The 15,163-nt window shown below is 37.9% G+C and overlaps 1 protein-coding gene across 1 annotated transcript; it reads right to left on the bottom strand.

Annotated features, from left to right (window-relative positions):
* Nucleotides 1–5,186: 5,186 nt before the first annotated feature.
* Nucleotides 5,187–9,612, bottom strand: ren (renin). Its single transcript, XM_046398114.1, has 9 exons — nt 9,348–9,612; nt 8,769–8,916; nt 8,177–8,300; nt 7,893–8,011; nt 7,596–7,792; nt 7,059–7,181; nt 6,829–6,970; nt 6,627–6,725; nt 5,187–5,942 (listed from the first exon to the last, which is right to left on the bottom strand). Exons 1-9 carry the CDS (start codon nt 9,422–9,424, stop codon nt 5,781–5,783), a joined length of 1,191 nt encoding a protein of 396 aa, XP_046254070.1. The 5' UTR covers nt 9,425–9,612; the 3' UTR covers nt 5,187–5,780.
* Between the last annotated feature and the right edge of the window lie 5,551 nt (nt 9,613–15,163).

The following is a 15,163-nucleotide window of genomic DNA, read 5'->3' as shown; positions in this document are numbered from 1 at the left end:
TGTGTACAAAGCGTTTTCCTATAGAGATTAAATCATGTCACCGAGTGTACTCAGTGAGTAAAGAAAAATAAGATGTACTCATAGTCAAAAAAAAGGAGGTCTGCAGAGGGGTTGTAGGCAGCAGATGTTCCATGCTGCTCAAGGAATCCCAAACTCTTTGTTATTTTTATTTATTTTTTTATTTTAATCAAATAACATTGCTCTAGGTTTATTTTGACAGTGGGTGTGTGCTACTGTTTGTAAGACATGGCTTTACCTTAGAGATAATGAGTTGCTTTTGTTGGGAAATTCTTCTCACGGCAGACTTACGAACTCCAGGAGGGGGAATAAAGCTTTTGGCCTGGGATCTATTAACACAGGAAGTAAATTCAATTAGTGAATGCAACCGTCAACCTCGCATTGTAAACTCATGTGTCAGAGTCATTTACTTCTAGATACTGTGAAATGTTCTGCGTAATAACACTTTTACTGTTGAAGTATTGCAGTTACGTTTTCAAGCTTGAGTTTTTTTACTTTTGAGTACATTTGACTTATTTTTGACACTAAATATGTCTGACACCTGTAGTTACTAGTTACTTTGAAAATCAACCTCTGACATGAAAACAGAACATGATACTTTATTGTACATACCCAGCAGAATTTAAAGTAGTTTAAATGAGGTCCTCTTACAGCACATCAACTTATTAACCAACATTCTGCAATAATACAATTACATAATTGTATAATAATACTCATGTAAGGGGACATGAGTATGTGCCTCCTGTGTAATGAGTGTCACTTGATACTTGGGCAAATTTGAGTGATGATATTAAATATATTGTAATTCTGCACTAGTAAAAATTCCACTGGAGTCCTTGTACTTGATAGAACACAGTGGTATTACTGATTTTACCATAACTCTTCATTGGTAAATGCTAAAACGTAGTGTAACAGTACTGCATCTTCTATTGAAGACATAGACTGTACTGGTTTATGGACTACTGTTTTGAAATTTAAACGCAGGCATTTTGACCTTTGCCATCGTTTGAGTCTCATTTCAACGGTTGTCCATCTAAAATTAACCCAAGTAACGTCTTCTGACTTAAAGACAAACTTTGTGATTTTTAACAACTCCGCAGTTACCACTTGTAGTCCAGCCAATGCGCTGCTGGAAACGGCAAGCCTGATAGTGATGGTGGGTCCACAGAGCAGAGAAGATGGAGATGGAGAATAATCTGATTCTGTAGAACAAATGAATTATGGACTTTTTGAGGCATTGCAGGGGTTAACAAGCCATTTGAAGTCCCGGGCCTCTTCTATCAATAAATTTATTACATTTCCTGTGGTAGTTAATATTCTGAGGACCAGATGGGGAGCTTTGGCAGACTGCTTATGACCCTGTGTGCCTCCAGTTTATGATAATTGTCATAAAGCATACACTGTTTTGTTGTCTAATTTTTACTCTAAATGTGACCATAATTTACAAAATTAAAAACTTGCTCTATTGGAGAAGATTTGAAACTAACAACTGAGACAAGAAATTGGGAAGCTAATTACTAATTCAATTAAGAAGTAGGGTAGGGTCATTTTTTTTCACGAGCTTACTATGATCAGACTTATTTTCGAAACCAGATCCTACCAAGTATGGTCTGTGTCTCCAAAGCCTTATATATCTAATTCTTGTGACCACCATTATCAATGCAGTGAAAATGCTGGTATGCAGTGAAAGCATTGAAAATAGTTACCAACAAATGCGCCATTTACTCCTGTAACACTTTCTAACATTTATTCCTGTGTGCGTGTATGTGTTACAATGTGTTAGTCTGTCTCACAGGACTTCTGATGCTTCTCTAAACTGTCTAGACGTGGACTAAAAATTTACAAAACATATTTTATAAATTTTTTTTTTTTTTTTCACTCTTCTCATTGGATACATTGCCTGTTAGAAAAAAACAGTTCAACATCTGATGAAATGTTCTCTGTGATATGTGTTTTTGGAATGTGTGTGATCAGGTGATGATCAAGATACAAAGTGGAGCTACAGCAAAATAATAGCTGTCTTTATCCCAGCTTTTAATGTACTTCATTTTATTGCATGCATGAAATTCACAAGATCTGTCAAATTCCAGCAACACCAAAAATCAAACCTAATCATGGGAGCAGAATATATCAGATTGTGGTTAAAGTTGCCCTCCAGTCAAAAATGTTTTTGTTTTTGTTTTTTTTGTTAGGGTTGGAATGTTGTGTAGAGGTGAAGCCCATGAAAATGACTTATCCGACATCAGAAATGCCCCCGGAAATCAGTCCCAGTCATTGACTTTACAGTAAGGAAGGAAACATTTTGTGCCTAAAGCCGTAAACTGAAAAATACTTGTATGTTCTTATATTCTGGAATTTTCGAGGCGAGAGAAGGATTATGTGTCATTTAAAGGATCTTATGTGGTAATGTGATTTCCTGCAAAAACATGTCAGACAAACATTAGATCATTTTATTTTTTGCCTTAATACAGTTAATACATGTGTGGAGAGGATCTTTAAAAGGACATTTTTATTTAAAAGTCAGTGTCTGTCTATTTCAACACACTTCTATTTGTTCTTTGTACTTATTCTTTTCAAAATGAATAAGATAACAAAGCATGATGAAATACCTATCCTTGCTCTGTCCAAAGGTAACAAAATTCTGCGCATAATAACCACTTGTAAAAGCCCAATGTGTTATTTATTCACCTTGCTTTTTGTATGTATTTAACCAGCAAGATATGACATTATTCTTGAGACTTAAGCCTTACATGGCAACAGATGAGTACAACCATTTTGTCTTTCATCAAGTGTAAAATTTGTAATAAGGGAGATAGATATTAGCTTGGATTGTGTGTGGTTGTTTGGACTGGTTTCCTGCCTGAAAAGTTCTGTTTACTCATACTGAGACAGTTTTGCAATGGCTTGAATAGCTGTAATAGTCAGCTGATGAAATTCCAGGACAGAAATATCCATCGTCACCTTATTGTCTTTTATCAACAGATAAAACATAAACGGGACAATTTGTGGATGTGAGGGCAACAAAGCATGAGACCAACACTGTCACATCTTTGGAGCATGAGAGGACTTTTCTGACCAGTTCAGAGAAAATGAAACAAAAAGATCTGACAAGAGTATCTGATGAATGCGTTTGCTTTTATTGTTTCGTTATTTATGTCTCTCTTCTGTTTGCTAACTAAGCAGAAACAACTTTGTAGAGTTAGTCTTGATGGAACAGTTCACCCAAAATAAACATTAAATGGTTTCATACAGGACCTGTGTTGTAATTTTCCTCTTTTTAGGCTGAAAACTTCATTGTAGGTACTAAGCTAAAAGCATTAGCCGCAGCCTGTCTGAAGTGGGTGCATGAGCGCAAATATGTGTACTTGTGTCCAGACAAAAAAAATTGTTGGTTACCGTTGTGACCCCAGATTCTGTGAGTACAGACATAGCCCTCTATAGAACAACTAAAGTTGCTGTCTTTCAGCTTTCCAAGTCGAGGAACAACAAGCTAATTCCAGAAAATTACATATTACAGAAATTACACAAGAGGCCATAACAACTGCACAGACACGATGTCTTCTCATTTTATATTGGTGGTTCAGTGGTAGAATTCTCGCCTGCCATGCAGGAGGGCAGGGTTCACTTCCCGGGCAATGCATTTGTTTACATCGGTAACTAACCAGAAATACGTTATGACGGACATCCCTTTATTTCTCACGCTGGTGGAACACCAACCACAGTGAGAGCAGGGACATCCCTCTCTTCCTTTAAAAATCACCTGAAAACTCATCTCTTCCAACTGCACCTTCTCTCCTACCAACCCTAACCTTCTAACACCCCTTCACTCTCTCTCTTGCTCCTCCACTTAAACACTTTTAATTATCTTGTAGATCTTATTGCGTTAATCTACTCCTATTGTACTGAAACTTGTGATTCTGTAAGTCGCTTTGAATAAAAGCGTCTGCTAAATGAAGTATAATGTAATGTAATATTTACATGTAAGACTCAGCCATTACTTTTCAGGACTTGAACACAAGAGTATTGCTTTTGGCCTCCTCAACAGGGAATAATAAGGCACATGGCAGTAACAGAATAGTAAGAAGAGGAGCACGAGTAAATAAATGATGACACTATAATTTTACTTCCACAGGACTCAAGGATGAACTGATAAGAATTTGTTGGTCAAAGATCAAGATCACAGAAACAAAAAGATATTTTTGGCCATAGCTGGCCATTGTTCAACACCAAGACGCAGGAACAGAATAGATTATGAATATGTTTCACTTTTGGCCAAATACTGAATTGGTGACATTCATCTTCCATGTCCACCTTGAAATTGTGGTGACTGGATGGAGTCTCTATGCTGAAAATGTGTTTGTAAAAATATATATGTTTGCAGTTATTACAACTTTTCTCCGGATAAGCTGGGACATTGATACAATAAACTGCATGTTCTTTTCGACCTTTGTTCATTTGAGTACAGTATAATGACAAGATACACAATATAGACATTATAGGCAAAAGTATTGGGACATCTGACTGTTACACCATCAGAGACTTTAATGGCATTGCATTCTAAATACCCAGACAGCTTTGCAGTTATAGCACAAGATTTTGCAGTGTTTCTGTGAAGATTTTTGAGGTCAGACACTGATGTTGGACTAAAAGACTTGACTTGCAATCTCTGTTCAAGTTCATCCCATTGGTAGGGTTGAGGTCAGAACTCTGTGCAGGCCAGTCAAGTTCTTCCACACCAAACTCAGCCAACCATGTCTTTTTTCACCTCTTTTTTCATTTTTTCACTCAGATGAGCTCAGGCCCGGATAAAGGTTTTCGATGTTGTTGCTATATGGCTTTTAGTTTGTACTTTTGAGTCATAACTTGCATTTTCTTGAAGCAGCAACGAGAACCAATGTAATAATATCCTTTCTGTAAACTATTTTAATGCAGTGCTGCCTGAGGCACTACACAATTTTCCCAGTCAGAACTATTACACATATACACAATTTGCCCAGTCGGAACTATTTTGAAACGAGTTGCCAACATTAAATTCAGAATAAGCAGGTATTTACAAAAAACAAAGAAGCTGATAAGGTACGGCATTAAATATACAGTCTTTGTGTTATCTTGAGTTGAAATGTCAAAAAGGATCAGAAAAATTATGTTTTATTTACATTTTACACAGCATCCCATTTTTTTTGCTACCCAAGGTTATAGTAAACAATGGCGCATATTTCTGTGACTGGTCTGGCAGCATGCTTTGAACTTCAGCCTTGACTTTCACATGGTTCAAAATAGATTTAGCAGACTTGAAGGAAAACAATGCAGTCCTTAAAGAAGTCAAATTTAATTTGACCCCAGAAAACAAGTTTATTCTTGCTACGTTATTGCATTACAGATACAGATATCCGGTGTTGTTGCCTGATAATAATCAGCAGTCTCACATACAGAGAAACTTTGTAACTGCTGGTAAATGTGTATAAATAAAACCAAACAAAACAAAAAACAAACAACAACAACAACAAAAAAAGGTTTAGAAGGTGTTCAGTACCACTGGTACAAATTATATATCTTCTATTTCTTATATATAAAGTGAATGTAGGAAATTTTCTGGAAATTGTAGACTGGTTTATCGTGCATTTGTCTTTAGCATTTTATAAAACAGATGTGATCATGAGTTATCATGAAAAGCAACCGAAGCAAAGACTGGACAAAGACATAGCACCAAAGATGGAAAAAAAAAAGAAAATGGAGCAATGTGGCCAGTGTTTATGTTCCTGTCAGACTGCTGTAGCAAATCCTATTCGGTTATTGCGACGATCAAACTCTGTGTAGTAGCGAGCGATGAAGTTGGCTCCCAGAATCCAAATGGGACCAGTAGGGGGTGGGACATCCAAGCCCCTGAAGGTGACAGTGCAGACATCCCCTTCGATCTGTGATTGCTGAAGCAACAGGAAAAGGTCAGTTTTATCACAATAATGACAGTGAGACATTTGCAGAGGTGGAAGAAGCACACAGATCGTTAAGGTAAAGTGGTAATAACACAACATAAACATCCTGCATTCACAGTTCTACACGAGTAAAAAGTACAGTTACCTACAAAATGTATAATGTAAAAGTTGATGGTGACGCACAATGACCCACTTTCTGAATTATATTTTTTTTTTAATTTTATGTGGACAAGACGTTATATTGTGTTCATTTATGTTTATTATCTTATAAAACAAAGTCAATAATTACAACGTACCACACCAATGTAAATCCCGCCATATGTGGCTTTGCACGACTCCAACTTGAGCAGTATAATCAGACACATAATTGGAAACACCTGGATATGCAAGGCCTTTAACCTTCATTAAAACATCATATTTTATAAGCTGATCACATGGTTTGCTTGTAAAATCAAGTTAGCTAGAAACTACAGTTGTAAAATAGATGTAGTGCAATATTTCCAACTTCTTAGTTTAGTCGAGGTATGAAGTGATATAAAATGGAATACTCAAGTAATGTACAAGTACCTCAAAATTTTACTCAAGTACAGCCCTCAAAAAATGTAAATGTAGTTGTTTTCATTTGGCAAGTGCATGTTTATCATCAGTTGTTTCAGTGATGATCATCCTGCTTACCCAGAGGATATAATCCTCCTGAGTGAGTGAGTACTCGTGGCCACCCAGGTGGAAACCGATGCTTGGCAACGTCTTGACAGTGTTGCAGTTGACTTTGTACTGATGAACAATACAAAGAGAATGAATTTAATTGTTTAAATTGTCTAATGAATTTAGACAAATGCTTATTGTGGGAAACCATGTTGTGTGTGTTAGAGCTTACTCCACTTTCGTCCTGCTCTGCTCCAATGGTTTTCATGAGCATGGACACAGAGGAGGCCGGGCCCGTGATGTAGGAGGAGCCTGTGTCGATCACAGCTGTGCAGCCTTCAGCACAAAACATCATTTCCATCCCCACAGAAACCCTGGAATGATGAAAAAGAGGGAATGTGCCACCTTTTAAATCCGAATGGGTGCACACATGCTGTGTAAATTATGAAGCAAAGATCTTACCCTTTCATGGTTACCTCCCATTTGCCCATTTCTCTGGTGTTCATATAATTAAAGTTTCCAGTGTAGTAATTTGGATCTGTGCCACCGAGGACCAACTCTCCTCCAGGGGAGTGTTTTGGATCTCTGAAAAAGACGCATCAACTCAACTTTTTGTGCAGTATTTGTGCATATTCTCATCTTCATTGCATGTGCCTTCTGCTGGTTTAATCCTTTGGCCTCTCATTCTTACGATGATTAAACGTAGCCCCAACACAAAGGCAATACATTCTGGATGTCACTGAACGTAATAACATACTCTCAAAACACCCATTTGTCTCATTTGTCTCCCATTTTTCTTTACTTATAGTCTTTTTTCTTTCTTTAGCTCTATGAGGAACATTCACCAGGAACACCAACCATATGTTCAAGACTTTTTTCTCGTCATTTTTCAAGTCAGCGTCTGAACAGTCACTATAATTTACTTGTAAAACAAAACAGATATTTCCTTGAGTTCAAACAAAATGGCATGAGGATGTCAGTTGACCCAGTTCAGCCCACCTGCTATAGTAGACAGAGAACACTTCTTCCCTGAGGATATGCTGAGACATGATACGGTCAAACACAGGAGTGATGCCATCGATGGCCACGTTTGGATAGCCCATCCCCAGGACTCCGTCAAATTTGGCGAAGATGAAGGGCATGGCAGACAGTGAGGTAGCTTCAGCAAACACCTGCACTACAGGAATACCACCAACCTGTAGTGAACAAACAAAAAAAAAACCAAACAAACCAAAGATCAGAGACTGAAAGTATTAAAAGATAATTCTTATTTTGTCTACAATATTTTAAACTCACCACAACCACATCCTCGCTGAGAAATCCCCTGACATTTCCAGAGGCGTACTGGATGGAAAATCCAGTTCCGTTCTGGACATAAGTCCGAGATTTGGAGGAATCATACCTATTGTGGGTAACTAAAAGTTCAAAATTTTTTGAGTCATATACTTGATTTGGATAATTCTCTGTAGGTTAATCACTAAGATTGACCTCCTTACTTTGATACATTTTTATGATAAAAACATCAGCTATTGCTGCTTTAATTAAATTCAATCTTCTAACTTGTATGTTTGGACACTTACAACATGCAGTGGAGAAAGGGGAGCAGCTTTGCGAGGGCACCCACAGGTTTGCTGAGCCTGTGTCAAACACCACGTTGAACATCTGTGCCGGAGATCCGATGATGATTTCCCCATAGTACTGAGTCTATTAATCAGAAACAGTAAAAATATGAATTTATGATGCAGTTTCTGTCTTCTGTTTTACAGTTTCAGTGGTGTTGTAATATTTCTTTGAAACCTTTGCTTCCTAGGGCAGTAAGCCACAAATATAATTCAGAGGTATGAAATATGACATTTAGAGAATGACTCATACACAGAAAATATTTTAAAGCACAAATTCAAAGGCAGCTGGATCTTACGTTTTGCTCTTTAAGACATTATGAGGACTGGTCCATGAGGAATGATGAAGTATGTTGGATGAGTGACAGCAACAGGTTTTGTTTTTAAGTCAGTGCTGAAAATATTAGCTTTTGTCTTTAAGGCTAAAACAGCCAATTCCAGTTGCCTTTGACTCATTTCCCATTACCTTTTTGACTCATAATCTTCACATGACTCACAACCTTGGCTTTTTTAAAATGTCCCTCTAAATATGTAAAGCACAAAAGTGTCTCACATCCAAGTAATTGGTTAGAGGTGTGGGAACAGTCCCGTTGTTTGGTTCATCTGTCGTCTTTAGAGTCAGCTCACTCAACACCTGCTCCACAGAAACACCCATCTCCCTCAGCGTCTCTCTGATGGATGGCATCTTGTGCAGGCTGATTCTGAAAGCGGCACAGAAGAGTGGAAAAAGTATCTTCAAGCAACAGAAAATAAGTTAATACAAAGAGGAAGTGTGGGCAAGATTACTGAAAAAGGGCCTGTGAAGAATGTTTCTCATGTTTGTATCCGATACATATGCTTAATCTTCATCCCAATATGACAATAATCCTTTAATAGAGCACAGGCTGCTTAGTTCTCAGTGCCAAGCCAGAAGAAGGAACAAAAACACGTTAAGCCAGTGCTGAAAACATCAGCTCTTGTAATGAGCCGATAAAACACATTTGTTTCCCTGTACTTCTTTGTTTGGTTATTTGCAGTCATTGCTTGGCCGTTTTCTCTTATGTGAATGCTTTCATACAGTAAGTACTTATTGCTACAGTAAATTCTCATTTCTTCAAGCAAAGCAGGCAAGCATATTGAGGAATTTTCTTACCTTCTCAAGGCATAGCTGGAGGTTGCTGTCATTGATAGAGCAAGTAAACATATCCAGTAATTCATGAGTTGTGCCATGGTGGCTTTTCTGATAACAGGCAGTGATTAACGCTGTATTTGCAAAGCTTCCTGTTTTTGTGAATATATTCCTCGTTTATAAAAATTTGTTCAGAAAAGTTGCCTCTCTCTCTATGTGCTGTCTGCCTGGGCCCTCAACTCTTTTTATACCATGTCCTCTTCACCGTGCTCTCACCCATAGGCCACTAACTCTGGCTGGGAGCCTTCCTTGAGGTGACCACTTGAAAAACAAGCACCGCTTCCCTCCCCCAACTCACCCCCCCTTTACCCTTCTGCCTTGGTCACACAACCCCTTCTGTGATAAACAGGTCCCAGTGAGAGGTCTGAACTCTGACCTCTTAAAAAACATCGAAGACAGAAAGCAGGGGTGCAGAGCTGCTGAGATTGCTGACGTTGGTAGGACGGACACCTTGTCTGCCCGGCTGTGAGAAGCTTTAGAGGGACTGAAAGATGCTCTGAGCTGTCAGGGCAGATTAGCTGAATGTTGCTTACTAAACTCAGTTACAAGTCATTTTAAATGTATGCCATTGCAGACTAAGCTCTACAAACTAATTTTAAGACATCAGTTTTCTTGTCATCTGTTAACTGCTTTCACGAAATATGTTCTGGTTTTATAAAACAGCAGATTTGATGAAAATGTTTGAATAAAACAACAGTGTGAATTAAAATGTTGATTGCCGCAGGTGATAACACTCAGCCTGTCTTGTCTCTTTTTCCCACAGCCATCAATTCCTTATCTGTAAAGCTGACAGGTTTGTACCCTTAACTCTTGACTCCTCTCTTCATGCAAAGGTCATTGCAGCTTGTGTACCACATGAGTATTGATTTTCACATTAGTGAGCTAAGGGGAAGGACCGCTGTCTGTAGGTTCAGTTCAAGGTCTAAGATAGAGATTATCGGCACAAGACGGGGCTCATGACGAGCATATTATGTGGTGGAGAGATACTGACAGCGTACTGTGTTTCTGTACTGTAGTTCTTGCTCCAATAGGACCATGTACGGCTTAACACCTAATCATTCTGGTTCTTACTGGATTTTACCCCAGGGAGGATTCCCACAGTATCTGACCTGTGAGGATGAGGTCATATGTTGGTGCTGTACCGACCACCCAGTCGAGCCAGGAGATATGTCAGGGTCCATGTCAGGAACAAGCTCAGACAGCCAAAGTGGAGGTCAGAGGTCAGCCATTAAGATACTCCCTGTGGGCTGAGCTTCCAGAAATTGATAGAGGCAGTGATGACAAACAACAACAACAACAACAAAACTGAATCGTAATTTACACTGTTCATATTTACTTGCATGCAAGTCGTAAACATGAAAATATTCAAATGAGCTTTATTTTGGCTTGTTTTTTGAAAAAAGAAAAAAAGATGTCTTTTGAGAAGTGGCAGGGTAAAAGGTGTCAGCTCATTGTTTAGCGGTCCAATTTGCAGCTTTACTCTTTTGGTTCATTCTTACTGCTCTCATAATTTGAGCTGCAGCAGCTGGTCTCAGTGAAAAAGCTCTAAATAGCCACTGTGCACTGCGTGCTCAGGACCAAATAGCAGATAAACACAGTTAGCCACTTGCTGGTGATCAAAGTGAAGCATTTCATAGATAAAGAGCCTGATCTTTCCCTTGGGAGTTAGAAGGGACCAAAAATCATATCATATCTTTATTGCTACTTTAAACCTGGAACACAGTTGATTTTCGGCCTCATGGAGGCAGTGGAGCAGGCCGTAAACACAATATTACTATTACCTTATAAAGTCGCTGTGGCAATCATAATAGCAAACTGTTTGGCTATTTAGAAATCAAGACTGCAGTTGGGTTTCTGGATAAATGTAAATCATGAATTTACTACAAACTCCAGTCCTAAAGTGGGCTTATCAGAGGGTTTTTCTGGACCAAGAAACCAAAAAAGGTAGCTACAACGGTTTAAACAGCTTCGCTCCATGATAGTTTTCTGTGGGCTCATTGTGATGAGGGTTCCCTTTCACATTAAACATGGTTGTGTAATCCTTTGATAATAAAATCACATTCTGTTCATGAAAAGGACAGTACCTGCCTTATCTGGCCTGCAATTAGCCTGACAGGTTGGTTTTGAAGAAGCATTTTAGGGACAATCTCACAGTCATCTGACTTTGGACCTACTTGGCTAAACAAATCACCAAAAGTCTCTTTCCCACACCACACAGAGGAACCCATGCGTCACTCCTGACTGGCCTCCCACCTCTCCAGTTAGACTGCTCTACTCTTGGGCATGGGAAATGTAAACCCACCTCCTGGAAGATGATTTGTTTTTGGCTTTATACTTTTTTAGTGTCATTCATATTCCCTGGGAGGCCTGCTCTCAAGTTGAAACTGGCTAGATACAGAAATGTTCATTATTCTTTAGAAAGAAAGTTAACTTTCTGATCATTAAAAAGAAAGTACAAAAAGCTGTGTGTTTATATAAGAGAAGGCTGTTGAATTAGGTACAGCAGAGTTAAATGGGTATGTGCTGATGGATGCACCTCTGAGACAGACTTCATGTAAGAGGGTCTCATAGGGTTGTGAGCTATCTATCATGATAAGAAAGATATGAAGCAGAGCAGTGGTTGTGGCAAAGCAGGAAAGTCGACCTGAGGGAAGTATCACGCAAGCCTGACTTCAAAAGCTATAACAACATCACCTCAAATTCTGACCAGCTGGTATAAACCGCAAAATGCTTAATGTTTGTATGTTTCTGGCTCATTTCTAAAAAGTTGGTTTGTACAATTTACAATACAGAAAAGCAGAGAGCAGTAGTTTGGTTTCACTGATTTTATGCTCAGTTGTGTTTTTTAACTAGAAGTGAACTCCAGATTAGAGATGACAAGACTGTGATTCCATCTGGAGACAATATGTGGGACTGCCCTCACAACAGAAGTTAAATAATTATAAACTGAGACAAAAAGATAATCAAAACATATTGTAGGTGTGTCATATATTATCCTCCCAAAGAGCAAAGTGAGTATTTGAGTTTTACTTATTTATTTAGCCTGGTTTATCTTTATGAATCAGTGTTTCTTAAATCTTTGTGTCACCTTGAACCTTTTTAGAGAAGTAAACATGCTGTATCGCTTCTGGCCAGCAGGGAGCAGCATTGGACTTGGAGAAAAATGCGCTTGGAGAAAAATGCATTAGAACAAAACTGAGAGAAAATTTCACCTTAGGAAATCTGCATCCCCCAGTCACATATTACCTTTTTGGAAAACATAACACATGAGGATGGATGTGTTTTACTTACCTTGTGGGGACAAAAATTTGTTTGCACAGTTACACATGGGTACTCACCTTCCTTATGGGGACAAAATGCAAGTCCCCATAATGTAAATGATTGAATTTTAGGGTAAAGACTTGTTTTAAGGTTAGGTTAAGGTAAGGGCTAGGTGCTTGGCTGTTGATGTTCACTCCAAGAAAAAAAACAATGTAAAGCAGACAGTCAAAGAGTTAGGAAAGTAATGTTTATTGTTATGGCTAGGTGGTGATTAAGTCTCCAGGAAATAAATATAAGTCTATACAATGGCCCCAAAAGTGATGGAAACAAAACTCTGAATGTGTGTGTGTGTGTGTGTCTACCCACATCATTTACTTATTGTTCCACCTCTATGCAGACTGAATCGATATCTACTACGTGAGAGAAAAGAAACCCTATCACAGAATATTACATAAGTTTATGTGAATATACAAAATATTTGTAATAGCATATCAGAAGAAAAAACACAGCATGAAAGAAATAAAGCAAAAATAAAATACATTCATAAATTGGCCTTTTTAATAGCAGATATTCCCATAATGTTACTAACAGCAACAACAATGACTTTATTTTATTCAAGTTCAGCAGTAAATGATGACAGTGCTACAATGAGCCAACATTCAAGGACCCCGATACTAAGACAACTAAATGGAATTCATCCATCAGTAATTTTATTATTTACACCTTTACCTTTAATCTGACATGTCAAAATATCAATTTTGAAAAAGGGCTAACATTACAGTCCATACAGATCATTTGCACAAATCAAGATAAAGGTGACCTTGAAGATGTTAAAAACTAAATATATTTTAAAAAATCAGTGTTTGCAACGCCACAATGTGTGACAATCCATCACGTGGATGCATGAATATTAATAACAGCAGGCCCACACTCACACAGTCATGTTTATGTGGATCTCCTTGTTACTATTAAGTCATGCTGATTGGTGCTTGTTTTGCCTCATGATTCCTGTTGACAACCCACATAATTTCTAATTCATTTAAACAGTGATCTAATTCAACGCACAGTTCTGTAACGACACACTTGGCTATTGCTATCACTTTTCAAATACTGTTAGAGTTCAAGAATTTAAAGTTTGTGGGGTGGTTTGCTCACAGACTGTGGCCACAAGACTTATGTGAAACATGCACAACGGATGTTAACATGTAATAATTTAAAATGACGTACAACAGCTTTGATTCAGGATTTCAATCATATGATCAGGTGTGACTTTAAGAGAGTTATGAGTTGTGAGTGTTGTCCAGTAAGTGTGTGTGTGTGTGTGAGAGAGAGAGAAAGAGAGAGAGTATTTAAGGCTTTGTGCACACGATCAAAAGATACAGACACTAAATGCAGCCAGCTCACATAAAGAGACACCCAGCAGTGACGGCAGTGGAGCCAAAATGATTCAATAAACAAGAGCGCAAAGCCAAAGTACAAAGCTTTGTGCAGCCAACTGTTTTCTACTGCAGAGTATCAAAAACATTGTCTGAACAGCTATTCAGACCACTGGCAGGTTGAACATATTCCATAGCTTTTTCAAAGATCCAGCAATTAAAAGCTTGATGCTTTGTTAAAACAGAGGCTTCCTGTCAAATAAGTGTAGTGTTTACTGTCAAGAGAAATATTTGACCAGTGGGCTTAAATCTCATATTTATGAGATCAGATTTTGCATTGTTAGAGCCCACTATGGGCCAGTAAATCATTCAACTAATAAATACATGCTTATCAGAAAATAAAACTGGCTCTTAAAAACTCACAGATTCTATAGAAGAGAGTTTTTCATATTTAAAAGCTGTCTTATTTGCTAGTTAGGTTATTCAGCAGATTATAAAAATACAACCTATTGCTGAGTATAATTCAATTACAGATTAAAATGCCAAACAGTGCATGAAGTGATTAGAATGTCAAAATGCTGCTTTATGCACCAGTAACAGCAATCTAGTACTTTAATGTATCATGATATAACAATGACAAGGGCTACTTTTGATATTTGCACACATAGTTTAATAAGAGTTTTCTACTTTTACCTGATAAATTTTACATTGTGGTATTGAAGCTTGTGTTTAAATATACAGTCTGAATACACTGAGCTTGTTCTACTCTTGTTCTAAAAACAAACAAACAAACACAAAACAGTGAATGCAGCCTCAGCTGCGTTATAAAGTGCATCTGCCTTGCAGACCATGAAGTCTTATTGACATATGCAAATAAGTTCAACAACTCTTGACTGTAAACCAAAACATCCTGGATGAAAGTCTAAGGGCTGAAAAGTAAGTAGGGAAGAAGGAATCAACAGGGCATAGGATTTTATTTATTTATTTTGGTTCTTTCACTCTTTCACTCACCCTGTTGAAATAAATTGATTTAATGCACTAAGCATAAATCCAATAATGTCCACGTGTGTGGCAGTGAACAAAGGTAGTATTTGTCTCTCTCTGAGTTGTTTTGGTTACCTCAATCACATGACAGGATAGTGA

The sequence above is a fragment of the Scatophagus argus genome, chromosome 8 (genome assembly GCF_020382885.2).
Source record: "Scatophagus argus isolate fScaArg1 chromosome 8, fScaArg1.pri, whole genome shotgun sequence".
Classification (NCBI taxonomy): domain Eukaryota; kingdom Metazoa; phylum Chordata; class Actinopteri; family Scatophagidae; genus Scatophagus; species Scatophagus argus.
The sequence above is the reverse complement of the archived record's forward strand: the minus strand, read 5'-3'. Positions and strand labels throughout refer to the sequence as shown.

What these genes read in the sequence shown, in the direction of transcription:
- ren (XM_046398114.1), bottom strand. Translation starts at nt 9,424, where the DNA reads ATGGCACAACTCATGAATTACTGGATATGTTTACTTGCTCTATCAATG. An exon ending in CTCTAACCAATTACTTGGAT is followed by an intron (nt 8,301 to 8,768) that starts GTGAGACACTTT and finishes TCTGATTAATAG; the next exon opens with ACTCAGTACTATGGGGAAAT. An exon ending in TTCTCTGTCTACTATAGCAG is followed by an intron (nt 7,182 to 7,595) that starts GTGGGCTGAACT and finishes CGTCTTTTTCAG; the next exon opens with AGATCCAAAACACTCCCCTG.